Here is a 13,408-nt window from a genome sequence, read left to right as displayed (position 1 = left end):
GACGACCTCAGAGCACTGTGGCCTGACACCCCGGTGCACCTGTCCGAGGAAACAGTCCTCCCGGGGTGACCCAACCTGGGCGCGCAGAACTGCCCAGGACGCTGAATCCGGGGCCTTTCCATGCAGTGGCCGGGGCCTCCCGCCAAACTAACGTCCAGCACGGTCTCTGTCAGCCACGTTCACGCCGCCCGCATGCCCGTGGGCTTCTGCCTCAGTGCTGGAATCTAGTAGGAGCTGCTTACTCAGATCCAGCTTCAAGTGTGCTGAGCCATTTCAGGAAGACCACCACTCAGGCAGGTGGAATGGGTGTGGGGGGAGAGACGGGACGGTAACGTAGTTCAGATCTGTGATTGGGTGGGTGTGACAATGACCTCGGGGACTGCCGGTAACCGTGAATAAAGCGCGTCCACCGGAAGTGCCTGCGTCTCCGGCAGCGGGGAGTCAGGACTGGGTTGTAGAGATCCGAGAGAGAAACTCGGGGTGAAATCAGTGGTTTATGCTTCTTGGGAATTGTCTGTTGGAGCTGTTGCTGATTCCCCACATCTGACGGGGGTTCTCAGGGTGTGGTCTCCCACCAGGTGTCACCCAGACACTTGTTGGAAATGCAGATGCTCGGGCCCGCCCCGGCTGGGTGGTCTGATGTTGGCTCAGGTGCGGGAGGGCACCACCGCGCAGGGCAGCGGCCAGCGGAAGCAAGGCAGCTCGCTACTTCAGTGGCCTCCGGAGACGAATCAGATGGAAAACAAGGACCTCCGTGTGCCCGTGCCGCCCCACCTGGAGTTCCTGCTTGCCTGTCTGCTAACTCGGGGCCCTCCCTCAGGCACCAGCCCCAGGGCCGCTCCCAGGAGCCTTGCCCACACCCCTGGGCGTGGCGCTGTCCCCCCTGTGCCGCCTGTCTTCCGGCTGCGTTGCCACATCCCTGGCTCACTGATGCCCTGTCTGACCTCTTGTCCTGGGCCTGGCACTTGTCTCCGTACGTGCTGAAGGAGCAACGGGCGACAGCACGTGTCGGCCTGAATTGAGGGCCTGCGGCAGAAGATGAAACCCCTAAGATCGGAGAATTGTGACTACTTCCCTGATTTTTTGGAAAGAAAATGTGCGCTCGAGAAACTATCATTGGCTACGTTGACCTTCGGACGAAGCAGAAATGATGGAGAGCATGGAGAGCACAGAGGGACGCAGTCATCTCCAGCCTCCGCGGACACGCTGCTTTCATAGCCGACCGTGTCTGCGAACGTCAGAGGAACTTCCTACTCTGCCGTCTGCAAGTTGAGAAGGCTTCTCTTTGTGTCCTGCACGGTCCTCGGTGGACAGAGGGGGAGAGAGCGAGATGGGCTGATGAGACTGTTTGGGTCCTTTTCCAGTGACCGCTTCCTCCCGCCCCCTCCGCCGGGGGGCAGGACACAGGTCTGTGATCTGTGACTTGCACTCGGCCGTGGGACCTGCTTTGGCAGATCTGGTGCTCAGATGTGCTTGCAGTGAGCGGCCCCTTCCGGCTGCTGCCGATCCCTCAGGAGACGTGCCCGGGGCAGCGGTTGCCCCTCGGCCTCGGTCCAGAATGAGGCAGGTGGAGCAGAGCCCGCCCCCCCTCAGCTGTGTGCAGGGGGTACAACGTGTCCGTGACACTGAATTGGGGGCGGGTTGTCATGCAGCATTAACGTGGCACCTGCTGTGGTCTGAGCAACCCGCCATCCAGTGGGAAAAGACGCAGCCTCAGGGTGACTCCACTGCCTTTTCGTTTTTAAGATACATACTGAAATGTTCTCTTTGACCGTTGTTGGAGAGCAGAGGGCCCCCCAGGAGCACGGCCCTGCCCTCCAGCCTTGCAAGCTCTGACCGTTCGGAGGGGGTGGAGGTGTTCTCTTGGCCTCCGGGTGAATCAATAAGTTGAAATTACAGGAGGCAGATTTCAACCAAAAGGGAATATTTCTCCTAAGGACTCGAAACACAGCTCCCCGTGGGTGTGGCCCTGGGCACGGAGCAGAGCTGGCGAGTGCCTTGGACGGGCAAGCTGGGGACCCACAGCGGGCCCAACAGCGCTCAGATCCAGCGGCTATCAAATCGCTTCCCCTGCTCAGAATATTTTGTAAATGTATCTGAGGTGTCCACGTTCAGTGGACATGGCTGCAAACAGTGAAGTTCAGCTGATGGGTCTTTGGTCGGAGAGGGCGTCTAGAAGACCCTGACTACACACTAAGGTGTGAGGGGACCCGGAAGGCAATCCCAAAAGACGGTTCTAGCGTCTGGAAGAGGACGACCTTGGATTCGCAGGAATCAGTCACATTCATGCTCCTGCATCGGTCCCCTATCATCCTTTGCGTAAGTGAAGCAGACAACGGACGTGACGCTGGCTCCCCGTCAGCGCGTGTGCCTTGGGGGACACCAGATCCGGGCACTCAACACACTTCTGGTCGTCGGGCGTCCGTCTGGGCCCGCCTGTGTCCAACATGTCCAGGTGACTGTCACCGTGCTGCTGCCCTCCCTCCTCCTGGGACCCGTTCCTGGACCTCCCGCCTCCGGACCTCACCCCCCCGTTACCAGGCAGCCCCCGTGTGGCACTCCATGATGTGCTGTTCACACGATTTGCTCACTGCTTCGTGGATCAGCTCTGAACCCCGACTGTGTCAGTGGTTCCCTGAGAATAACGGCCAGTTCCAGACCCCGGGGAGCCCCAGGGTTCTGAGCCTACACAGGCCACTCCGGGTGGACGCAGGTGCTGCTGCCGTGGATGCGGGCCTCCCGTGGTCACAGGTGGGGGTTCTCGTGTTCGCAGCTGCTCGTCTGGCAGGTGCTCCTGGCGAGAGAACCTTTGGTGTTGTCATCTGCGCCAGCCGAATAAGAGAATTCCATCCAGCATCAGACTTTCAGGGGCCAGTCAACATACAGAACATGACCCGAGAGACCCTCGTGTGGTTCTAATAACAATCGTAGACGTGGCAGTCACAGGTTTCCAGACGCAGCCACTCGTCAGGCAGGCTCTAGTTCCTGAAGAACACGTTTTCGGTGGAGGAGAGCAGCTCTCCCGGTCCTGCGGGCCCCCGGCCTCACAGCTGAACCAGATGAGTGTTCCGAAGCCGCTGCAGAGCGGGAGGCGGCCCTTGGTGAACCTGCCGCGTCTCCCCGCGGCCCGCACGGCGCCGTCGCGGCTGGAGGCCCCTCCTTCCTGCCCGAAGGCGCTTCTGCACCAGCACTGTCGTCTCTGCACCTGCTTCTCGGTGATCCTTGCAGATGGACTCACGCTGTTAGAATAGGATTTCGAACTCCATCTCTGATCACCTGAGAATGTATCTGACCCGTTCATCTTATACGTCCGATTTTGGAAATATCATCGTCTCTTCCCAAATGCGAACAAGCTCGAGCGGCTGATACACGCACAAAAATTCTGGAATCCGGATTCTAATCAAGTGCTAAAGCGGAAATGCCGTCATGTTCTCATGGTTCTCTTTGGATGAAGTGTGCATGGGCTTCTCTGCCCTGCAGACGCCCCGGGCAGCCAGCCTGTGCTCGGGGAGGCGGAGGTCACTGACGGGAACTGCGGGGCCCGGCTGTCGTCGTCTGCGCCGTGGGTCCGTGAGGACAGGGGCTGTGCAGGGCTGACGTGAAGAGCGGGCACTCGGGGCTGCCTGCAGGCGGGAAGCTCTCGGCAGGGCTGCTCGTGGTCACGTGAGCACCTGCTCGACCAGCGGCCGGCTCGCAGCCGCGCATCAGGGGTGCTGCTCTATTACTCCGTTAGCGACCCCGTCATCACGCGTCGGGGGTGCTCTGGGCGAGGGGAAGAAAGGGGAGCGTCTGAGCGGGCGGACGTGGGCTCCCCAGGGCGGTGCTGGTTTGGGGACACACCGGGTCTGGGCCTTGGCACCCCGCTCTTTGTGGAGGGGCCTCCCAGGGGCAGCGCCTTCCCTCCCCCAGCGGAAATTTATTCCAGCTTCAGTCCCCAAAGGTACACAGACACCGAGAGGGTCAACCCTGGCAGGAGGCTTTCTAGAAAATTTATTGTAAATTTGAAAACAGAATAGAGCCGATCGTTCTTTCTGGATTTTAGAGACTAAGTGGCTTTTGTGTAACTAAGTTGGACTTTGAGCGAATGTTCTGGCCTGTTGTCATTCAATTTTTAGTCGCGTCCAAGAAGTGAGTCCAGTCCCCGAAGTGTGAAAAACAATTTTTTGTCTTTGCAGAAGGAAGGACTAGTGTTAAATCCCATCGGTGACATTTTTAGCAAGATTTTAGGTGAACCAATGGTGAACCGATGCCCCGAGGACGACTTCGCCTTTGTAATGCCACTTAATCTTGAAAGGCAGTTTTTAAGCATTTTGATGTCTAACTCGTTAGGAAGGGAGAACACGTCAGTTGATGTTTAAACGGTAACAAAATATAGGAAGCTGTTGAACAGAAGATACTAGGTCTCCATGGTTTACCAGTCGTATAGTTTTGTGCTCCCACCAACCCTCAAAGGGCTAAAACTTGTCCTGTTTTCCGCTGTGTGGGCGGATCCCTCGTTCATGCATTCGCCGGCCGTGCGTAGGGAGCGTCTGCTCTGTTCTGGCCGCGCCAGGAAGACACGGCACGTCCACCCTAGCAGAACAAGACTCTGAGGTCCTCCCCGATCCGGAAGCTTCTCTGTGGACAATCTCCAGACACAGACCCCCGCGTAACCTGACAAACGTCAGAACTTCACACGGAAAGTACAGGCCCCCGTCTCACGCGCCACGCGGCATTCCCAGAGCGGGGAAAACGTTTATTTAAAATTACCGCAAACACCACTTACCGCCCTGTCCCCTGTTGGGTGTTAGTTGGTTTCTAAATTCGTATAACTTGGCCACAGTCTCTAGATTTTGTCATGATTGGTCAGCGGCGATGTATCCTTTACTTTAAAAAGTTAAGCGTGTCATTCAAAAAGCTCCTTTTCGAGAGTGAGCAGCTCCGCACGCTGCCCGGCGACGTGGTCCCTCCCGGGCTGCAGCGGCCTCGGCGGGTCAGAGCTGTAGCGTGTTTCACGGGTTATCTTGATTGCCCAGCTCCCAGAGCTTCCTGTCTTTGTCAGTGGAAGGGACACAAAGCCCCCATTAAACAGGGAACAATTAGTGGTGACCAGCAGCAGGGCTCTGCTGGGAATCGTCATCCGGTGGGGCTGCCAGCAGCGGCCGGAGCAGTGCCGGCCGGTGGGGCTGGGACCCGGCGCTGAGAGGAGGAGGGCTTGCTGGGTGTGGGTGCCTGTGGACCTCAGTGCTGGCCCGACTGCGGGGAGAGCGTCTGCGGCAGGGAGAAGGAACCGTCTGTGCGCCAGGCCGGGGTGCCAGGCGCTAGGTCGAGGGGAAAACCCGGGAAGGACCCAGGCAGTGAGGAGAAGGCAGAGCGGGAAGAGGGAGTGTGCTCGGTGGCCCTGGCTCCCGGGCGCAGCCGGGCTGCCCCTGTGTGGGCTGGCCTGGTGGAAATCCACAGACCCAGGTGGGTGTATGTGGGCTGTTTCCTCTACTCTCTGTCTTAAAAAGAAAAAGAGAGAAGAGCCTGTTGTACCTGAGTCCTGAAGGCTGGCTGCAGCCTCACGCAGCCGTGAGCCAGGCGTCCGCCTCCATGGGCTGAGTTTCCATGCACCCAGTGTCTCATTTAAGATCTGCACTAGATAGCTCCCTGCTCCCTGGATGTGATTAATTTAAAACTCTTCACTGCCAAAAACCATGCCAGTTATTGATAGGAATTTCTTGACAGTAGCTGGAGGTCATGTTGAGTAAAATAGACTCTCGGGATTCCCAGAGGGTCAGTCCAGTTTTCAAGCGACCTGCCGATGCCTGCAGCCTCCCCCGGCTGCGCTCAGCACACCTGGGTGGCAGGGGCCTGGGACCGAGAACTTGGGTGCTTTGCGTTTTGGAACCGGGGAGCTTAAGGGGGGAAATGCCCACCGAAGCCTGGGAAGATCTGTGATTTCAAGATATTTCCCAAACCCTAGGCTGTGAACATACAAGACAGAGAGACCACGAGATTGTGAGCAGGTCTGTGTCTCAGAACTGATTTTTGGAAAAGGTTTTCATTGCCAACATCTTTAAGACATATTTGGAGAAGGAGGAGACCCTGGGTCAGCCGCACCCACGTGCTGAAGGCTGAGCCATGGGCTGTCTGCGTGCGTGCACACGTGCGTGTCTGACTTTATAGCCGCTGGGTGAGTGGGCTGACGCTGCTGTTCTCATGCTCTTCTACGCACACCTTCACGCTTGCGGGGAGAGGACAGACACGGGGAGAAATTTGGTGCCAGCCTCAGAACAACCCAAGACGGGCAGCTCATCGCAGTTACTCATTGCTAGTGGGGGCAGCTCCCGTGGACACAGAGCAGCCATGTTTCCACACGTCCTTCCTGAGGTGCCGTGGGCTACATGGAGCTGAGGGCCCGGTCCCTGGTCACAGGAAGAGGGCTCGCGTCCTGGACGCGCCACATCAAACGTGCATCTGTTTCCTCCTGCATGCGCGCTGGGATGGCCTCTGCTAGGAAGCCAGCGTGAAGGGGCCGAGATGGACGGCAGTGAGGCCGGATCACGGTTTTCCCTTGCTTCTGGGGGAAGGCCCCCAGCTTGGTTCCTCCTTGCTGCTTCTCACGGGTGCGGCATTGGGGCCAGCTTCGCCAGCTGTGTTCCCGGGGACTTGGAGGCCGGCGCGGGGCAGGTGACCACCCAGACGGGCATGCCGGTGGAGTGGAGGTGAGGGGTGCCAGCACCTGCCTCGTGCTCTCGGCACCTTTCCCGCTCAGAGGTGTGAGTCTGCTCCTGACCAAGGGGAGGCGAACGTGAACACCGGGGCTGCTGCCCCGTCCGGGCCGAGACGGACACAGTCCCCTTGGCCCCACAGTCTCCAGTTCCAGCCTGTGAACGCTCATGGGAGGAGGGTGGGCGCCAAGGGACCAAAATGAAACAAACACGTTATCTTGCGGTGAACCAGCGATGCCTGCTCTAGCCGCGTTGGCCGATAAAGGGGTGCCCATGGTGCGTGGGGCCGAGCGTGGCCTTTCAGACAGACCCGAGCGCTGACCCTCTGTCAGTTTCTATCCTGCAACCTTGAGCGTACAATACTCAGGCCCTCGGAGCCTCTGTTGTGTGGCACTGAATGAGCTGCCCGGCAGGGGAGGGGTGAGGATCGGAGATGTTCCCGCTGCGACCCCCACGCAGCAGGACGCTCTGGGACGGTCCGGGCAGTGCTGGGTGCTCGCCACCTCAGACACGGTGTGGGCACCAGGGTCTGGAGCCGTCGGGCCAGGGGCGCGTTGGGCATCTCTGGGAAGTGTCACTCACCAAGCAAAGCAGTGTTATCATTTCCTTTCTCCCAAGCGGGACACAGGCAGGGGTCACCGATGGAGGAATTTACCAGTTTATTTCAAGAAGGCCTGGGGCTGCTTCCCCTCCCTTCCTCCCGCCTTGTAGTTGTTTGTTTGAACTTGAGACTTCCTGAGCTCGGAAGGTGTTTTTGGCTCGGGCACAGTTGGAGCAGGTCCCTGACACTGGGAGCCCCGGCCGCACAAGCCCCCTTCCGAGGAAGGAAACGCCCAAGACCTGCAAATAGATCGCTCTGCGGCCTGCGTCCTGCCTGGCAGGGGATAGGCAGGGAGCCGGCGGCAGCCTCTGCGGACGGGCCCTTGCCGTCAGGTGCTTCTGGGCTCCCGGGTGGACTGTCCGAGCCCACAGTCATTGCAGCTCGAGGCCTGGAGGTGGAGGCCAGGGACTCTGTGAGCTGGTTGGACGCTCTGTTGTTCTTCCTCAGGACTTGGTAAACCCAAGGTCACTGGAGGTCGTGTGCCCAGCTCAGCGTGCAGCGCCGGGCGGGGCGCCCTCCCCCACACCGCCGGCACCTGCCTGTTTTCGACTGTCCCCGGTGGAGGCCTGCAGGACAGTGGGAACCGTGCAGCTCTGGCTCCGGGGCCACATTCGACCCTTGCAAGAGCCTGTTGGCCGTGCACGTCCCTGGAGGAAGACAACAGGATGGCCGCGAGGGGAGCACCTCGGGGGGTTCTCAGGGGCCTCCAGCGTCGGCTCCGGCTGCGGCCCCGGCAGTGCTGGGGGGCCTCAAGGCACCCACAGCCAGGTGAGGCGGGACGCGGTGGCGCTGTCTGGGCGTGGGACCGGGGGCTGGGGGGTCCATTCAGCGGGTGGGCAGACGTGGGCAGACGCGCAGGAGGGGTCTCGCACATGGTGCCCTTGCTGCCTGGGGGCGTCCTGGGGGTTGGGGGCCTGCCACAGGGCCTCTGGCATCCTGCCCCAGCGTCTGGCCCTGGTGGCCTCCCGGCCTCCCTCCTCGCTGCCGGACATGGGCAACGGTGCCCTGCCAGGAGCACGGGCTCTGGGGAGCGCATGCCCCTCTGAAGGAGTGGGAATTCTCATGGGGCTCGATGTCGTGTCTTCACGGATTGACCTCCTACGGAGCCAGGTGCCCTAGCAGCTCGAACTGGAGGCGAGAGCCTGACCCTGATTTTTGTCCTTTCTCCCGGGAGAACCCCTCCCTCCTTCAGGGGCCTGGACACCGGAGGTTTGCTGTTGACCTTGGGGCAGCAGCAGGCTCTGTGACCTCGGCACCCTTCGCACAGATGCCCTTGATGTCTGTAAGGTGAGAGACATCAGAAGTAACAGCATCGCCCAGCATCTCCCCCCGTTAGGCAGGTGGAGCGTGGCGCTGGCCACGTAGCGTCCCCAGAGGGTGGGCGAAGTGAGTGCGTAAGCTGCGGGGCTGAGCGTGTGGCCTGGTGGGGCTGACGGCCCCTGGCGGGGGTGGACTCAGCCGTGGGCAGAAGGCCTCCCTCTGCTCCCTCTGGGGTGAGGATGGAGCCCACAGCCTGAGAGCCTGACAGTTCCTGGGTCTTGGCGGTCGTCCCGTGCTCACCTGCATCCGTGCACGTGTTCAGGTTAAAATAACGGCCTCGACCCTCTCGTGGATTCCGCCAACTCTGTGGAGTGAGTGGGGCTGTCACCATGGGCCATATGGACCCCTGCCCCACACTCGCCGGGGGCGTGGACGCTGCATCTGAGCCCCTCCTGGCCTGCCCCCCACCCCTAGCCCACTGTCTGGAGGTCAGCGGACACACGTGGGGGTTCCCTAACTCGTCTGACCAGACCTGCGCTGGCCTTGGGGGATCTGTGCTGTCTCCGGGAGGGTGGCCCGGAGGACCCCCGACTCTGGAGGACGGGATTATCGTCCTGACACCCGGAGGCTGCATGGGGAAGGGTGACTTCGGGCCTGAGCCTGTCCCACACGTCAGTCCTGTGGCCTGGACAGTGGATTTAGAGTCCCAGTGGTGTCCTCTCAGAGGGAAGGGGGGCTGCCGACCTGACAGGCTTCTCCTTTACTCCTTAGTGCTCATTCGAAGCCTTTGAGGCTGCGTGTGCTGGTATTTAAGACCAATGTGGGTGACGGGCAGCTAAGTGCTAAGTGCCTCGTGAGGCCCTGGGTCAGCGAGCCTCCATGCGGCCCTCTCAGCCTCCCTCACCGTCCTGCCCCCCGGCCTCCTTCCTCTCTTGCTCCCCGCCTCCCTCATCAACCCGCCCCCCGGCCTCCCTCACGGTCCTGCCCTCTGGCCTTCCTCACTGTCCAGCCTGGCCTCCCTGGCATCTCCCGGCTAAGTCTCCTTGAGCTGCCGGCGTGGCCACCACAGCCCTGGGTCCCTGCTGGGTCACTTCTTGCTCCCAGAGAAGCAGTCCCGCCTTGGCTTTCCTTCCTGCCCGCAAGTTTGTCCCAGTTCCTTCTTCAAAACCCATCTGTGTGCGAGCGTCTGGGTTGGGCTGGCCTCTGCGTCCCTGTGGACAGACCTCACCAGGCAGCCCAGCGACATTCCATGGTTCGAGCCCCGAAAGAAGCATCATCAGGCCGGGAGATTGACCACCGGCCAGACTTCTGGTACAGTGGAGTACGTGGGGACAGCGCGTCATTGTGAGGTCACAGCTTTCGCTGATCCCCAGAAACAGATGTGCTGTTGATCGAGTGGTGGTTGGGGTAGCCTCTGGGATGTCACCTCCATGCTGTCCCACGGGGAGCTGCCACGCTGCAGACACGGAATGCTACCTACGGTGGCGCCTGAGCACTTGCGGAGGGGCGTCCTGTCTGCACTCTGCACTGGGACACTTCCGGCTGAGTGTCAACAAGCAGAGAACACAGATTGTTTTACTTAGAAGTGAAAAATTCTCTATGGAAACATGCTTCAGGTTGGCATGGAGAATTTAAACAGAGCCAGAATTACTTAAAAGCAGCAAATAAATACATTTGTGCACCTGGGTGAATCGATCACAGCAAGTGATCACAAAATTTCCCTTTGAGCTTCCTGCTAGCTGATGCGAAAAGGGGAAAAATGACCACAAGGTCATATGCAAAAACAAAAAATTGTTCTGGAAGGAGTTCTAGAGGAAACCAGTAGGTCAGCCGTTCACACGGGAAACACTGGAGCACTCAGAGGTGACGTCTTCGCCATGTTTCCTCTCTTTTAGAAAATCAGTGCACCTCAAAGGTTGAAAACGTAACAGTAAATTGCGATGAGGCCCTTTCTGGACTAGGCCAGACAGCTGTGTGTCCCTCCCTGATGTTCCCGGAGGGCTGAGTGCTGGAGTCTGGGCTGTGACTTAGACCGTCTCTCTCAGTGAGACGGGCCGCTGGCCACACCTCATGGGACCATGTGACCAGTGGCCAGGTCACAGGTGAGCGTGGGAGGCGAGGCCACAGCCGCAGGCGAGGGAGCTCTCAGGGACCGTGAGTGTGGGGCTAAGTGCGGTGACACTTGGCCACTGGATCCATTGGGTCTCGCCCATAGCGGCTCTCAGAAAAGCCAGATTTGCAAACCTGGCTTTCCGCTTCTCGGGAACTTCAGGAAGCAGAGCGTGGTTTTGTCTCGGATTTTCCAGAACACTCAGGCGAGGTCTGCTAAGACCTGCAGGAGCGAGGAGAGTGTCCTGCTTTATCTGAAGTGTGTTTATTTAAGGAAGTCTTGTGCTGAGAGTCTTGCTTACGGGCTCACACGTGTTGGTAAGGAGAGGTTCCGTGCTCTAGAGAAATCTGCTGATTATCGTTGTTTTCATCATTTTATATATGGGGCAACTTGGTTGAAGTCACTGCTTTTGACCTACCTGCCCCCGGCCTGCTTGGGGAGGGCTTGGCTTAGGCCTGGGGATGGGTCCGGGGCTGAGGCATCTGGGTCTTTGCGGGGTCTTGGTCCCAGGCACCCACTGTCTAGGGCTTGGACTGCAACACGTAGCAGGGAGCCTCACTGGGCACCTGCTGACTGGGGTGTTGGACTTGGCCCACTAGCTGGGCCCCTGGGCAGGGACTGGGGCGCCCTTCCCCCGTTCCTGTGGAGGCCAGACCCTGTGGTGGGCGGGGCAGGGCAGGCAGTGATGGTGGCACAAGGCGGCTCAAGCCTTGGCTGGACTCCGAGAGAGAGCGTGTCCAGGTGGGGCTCACGCGTTGCATCGCAGACTCGTTAGAGACCCACAGACCGAGCAAGCTGGACGGTGTGGGAGGGGCCTTGGGACAGGTGCCTGTGTTTCGGCTCTGCTTACCTTCCTCGGCAAATACGGTCTCCGCCTCTGTTTGTTCCCAAACATAGTCACTTGTGTCTGGAGCTTCAGACCTTATCAGATGGAAGCAGGTGGGGATGAGGGGTTACCTTGGACATGTCGGATTCGAGGCTTCCAGCACGCACGCCTCTCTCTGCAGGCGGCATGGACCTGCCTGCATCTGACCATCCCGTCGCTGTCACAGCAGCATGGGGAGTCGCACCAGCAGACGTGTCCCTTCCCCCTGAATGAAGGCCGAGGCGGGTCCGGACGCTCCTTTCTGCTCTGGCGCTCAGAGCTGGCCAGGCGGCCGGGCCTCGTGTACACACGCGGGGTGGGGTCAGCAGATGTCGTCGGCAGGAGGGTAATCACCTTCCAGGGCTTTGTCTCCGCTCCGGGTGAAACGGAAGTAAAAAGTCAGCTGGTCCCTCACGCAGATTTAGGGAGCAAAGTTCAGTGGGAGAGGCTCGCGGGCAAGCACAGAGGGCGGCAGGACCGGGCGCAGGGGAGAGCGTCTCCCTGGTGCTGCCGGGCCATGGGGGACAGATGCGCGGCCCGAATCTCCGTGGCGGAGATGAAAAGCTACTATGTCTATTCCGAGTGGTGCTCCTGGCTGCTGTCTGTCGCGGAGGGTGAGTCCCCGGGTCCCAGAACCTGCCGTCCGTGGGTGGGTCACAGAGCTCCCGCGGTGCCAGCCGTGCCTCCTGCAGCGTGTTCTTACGCATCTGCCCTGCAGAAGGGAGGACGTCCTCGTGAGTCACCTGTGATCAGTACCCCTCGGAGCAGGGAGCAGCCCAGGGAATGGGTGTGGGGGCAGATGAGCCTTCATCCTAAGTCATCATTCGGTGACTCCGAGTCCCGCCATTGGCTGCCTAAAGCCAGGGACGTTCCTGAGGCTAGCGAGGGTCCGCTCCCAGGCTGGCCTGAACTGGACAGCAGGGAGCTCGGCCAGCACCGAGCCCATCGGAGCTGAGCCGACCTCGCTCGCGCTCCACGTGCAAAGGTCTACACGTAACGTGCAGACAGAACAGAAGCCGCCGGCTGTTTGGTATCGATGATCCCCTGACAGAGGGACACACGGGTGCCTGAGCGGGCGGTCGGTGGCACTGTAGGTCAAGCATGGTTTGGTGACACAAAGGTGCTTCTGTGGTCAGCTTTCTGGGGAGCCACAGAGCCCAGCGAATCCCCTGGGGCCCCTGGCCATGCACGGGGGCTGAGCAGGTCTCCCGTCTGCAGACAGACTTCTCCGTTCACCCCCGAGGTTCACAAACCCTGCCGCGGTGTGGTGAGGGATGCTGCGTCTTTCCTGGCCGACTGCCGTCCCGTCTGTGGCGAGAGACGTCTTAGGTCTCTGTGACCAGGCTGGGGAGTCACAGCCCCATGAGGACAGGCCCTTCATTGGGCCTGGGGGCTGTGTTCTCCTTGCGGATGGAGAGCTTTGCAAGGGTTAAAGTTGTGCCTCGGTGTCTCATCTGAACCCACAGACGTGGAGGGCAGGGTCGTAGTTGTCAGAAACATTGCTCGTCTGGGGGGCCGTCAGGAGTGTGGGCGCTGGCGGGCAATGTGAGCAGGCCCTTGGGTTTGCCTCGGGGCCCACAGTTGGCCCCATTGCTGTTGTTTCTGTGACGTGACGGTGGTGGTGGGCACTAAGCTGGGGGCACAGAAAGGTGATGGACCTGGCAGGGTCTCCCCGAGGGCCCCCACGAGGGCCAGCATGGCTCAACTCAGAGAGGGGCTTGGCCTCCGAGTGGAGTGGGGGCAGAAGCCTGGACTCCAGGGGTCCATTTGTGCAATAATCACGCGCTTCTCCCTGCAAGGAAACTGAGGCTCACTCAGGGTGGGCGCGTCCGTGGGGGGTTAAGGGCCGAAGTCAGTGAGTGGGCCAAGCCCAGAGTGGA

General features: G+C 60.1%; 1 protein-coding gene across 16 annotated transcripts in view; it reads left to right on the top strand.

The window, feature by feature from the left end:
- MCF2L (MCF.2 cell line derived transforming sequence like) overlaps positions 1 to 13,408 on the top strand; it is a 95,844-nt gene that overhangs the window by 4,462 nt on the left and 77,974 nt on the right. For 2 of the 16 annotated variants that reach the window (XM_048215707.2, XM_057307078.1), the window contains exon 1: positions 7,435 to 8,061. The exons of 4 other annotated variants lie outside the window; for them this stretch is intronic. In XM_048215707.2, coding sequence (XP_048071664.1) covers positions 7,959 to 8,061 — 103 coding nt within the window. In that variant the 5' untranslated portion in view covers positions 7,435 to 7,958. Of the gene's footprint in view, positions 1 to 7,432; positions 8,062 to 8,855; positions 12,143 to 13,408 lie in introns of those variants that run through there. 10 more of the 16 variants (XM_026488761.4, XM_026488764.4, XM_026488762.4 and 7 more) reach the window with 7 other exon arrangements.

Source organism: Ursus arctos, unplaced genomic scaffold (genome assembly GCF_023065955.2).
Source record: "Ursus arctos isolate Adak ecotype North America unplaced genomic scaffold, UrsArc2.0 scaffold_10, whole genome shotgun sequence".
NCBI lineage: Eukaryota > Metazoa > Chordata > Mammalia > Carnivora > Ursidae > Ursus > Ursus arctos.
The sequence above is the reverse complement of the archived record's forward strand: the minus strand, read 5'-3'. Positions and strand labels throughout refer to the sequence as shown.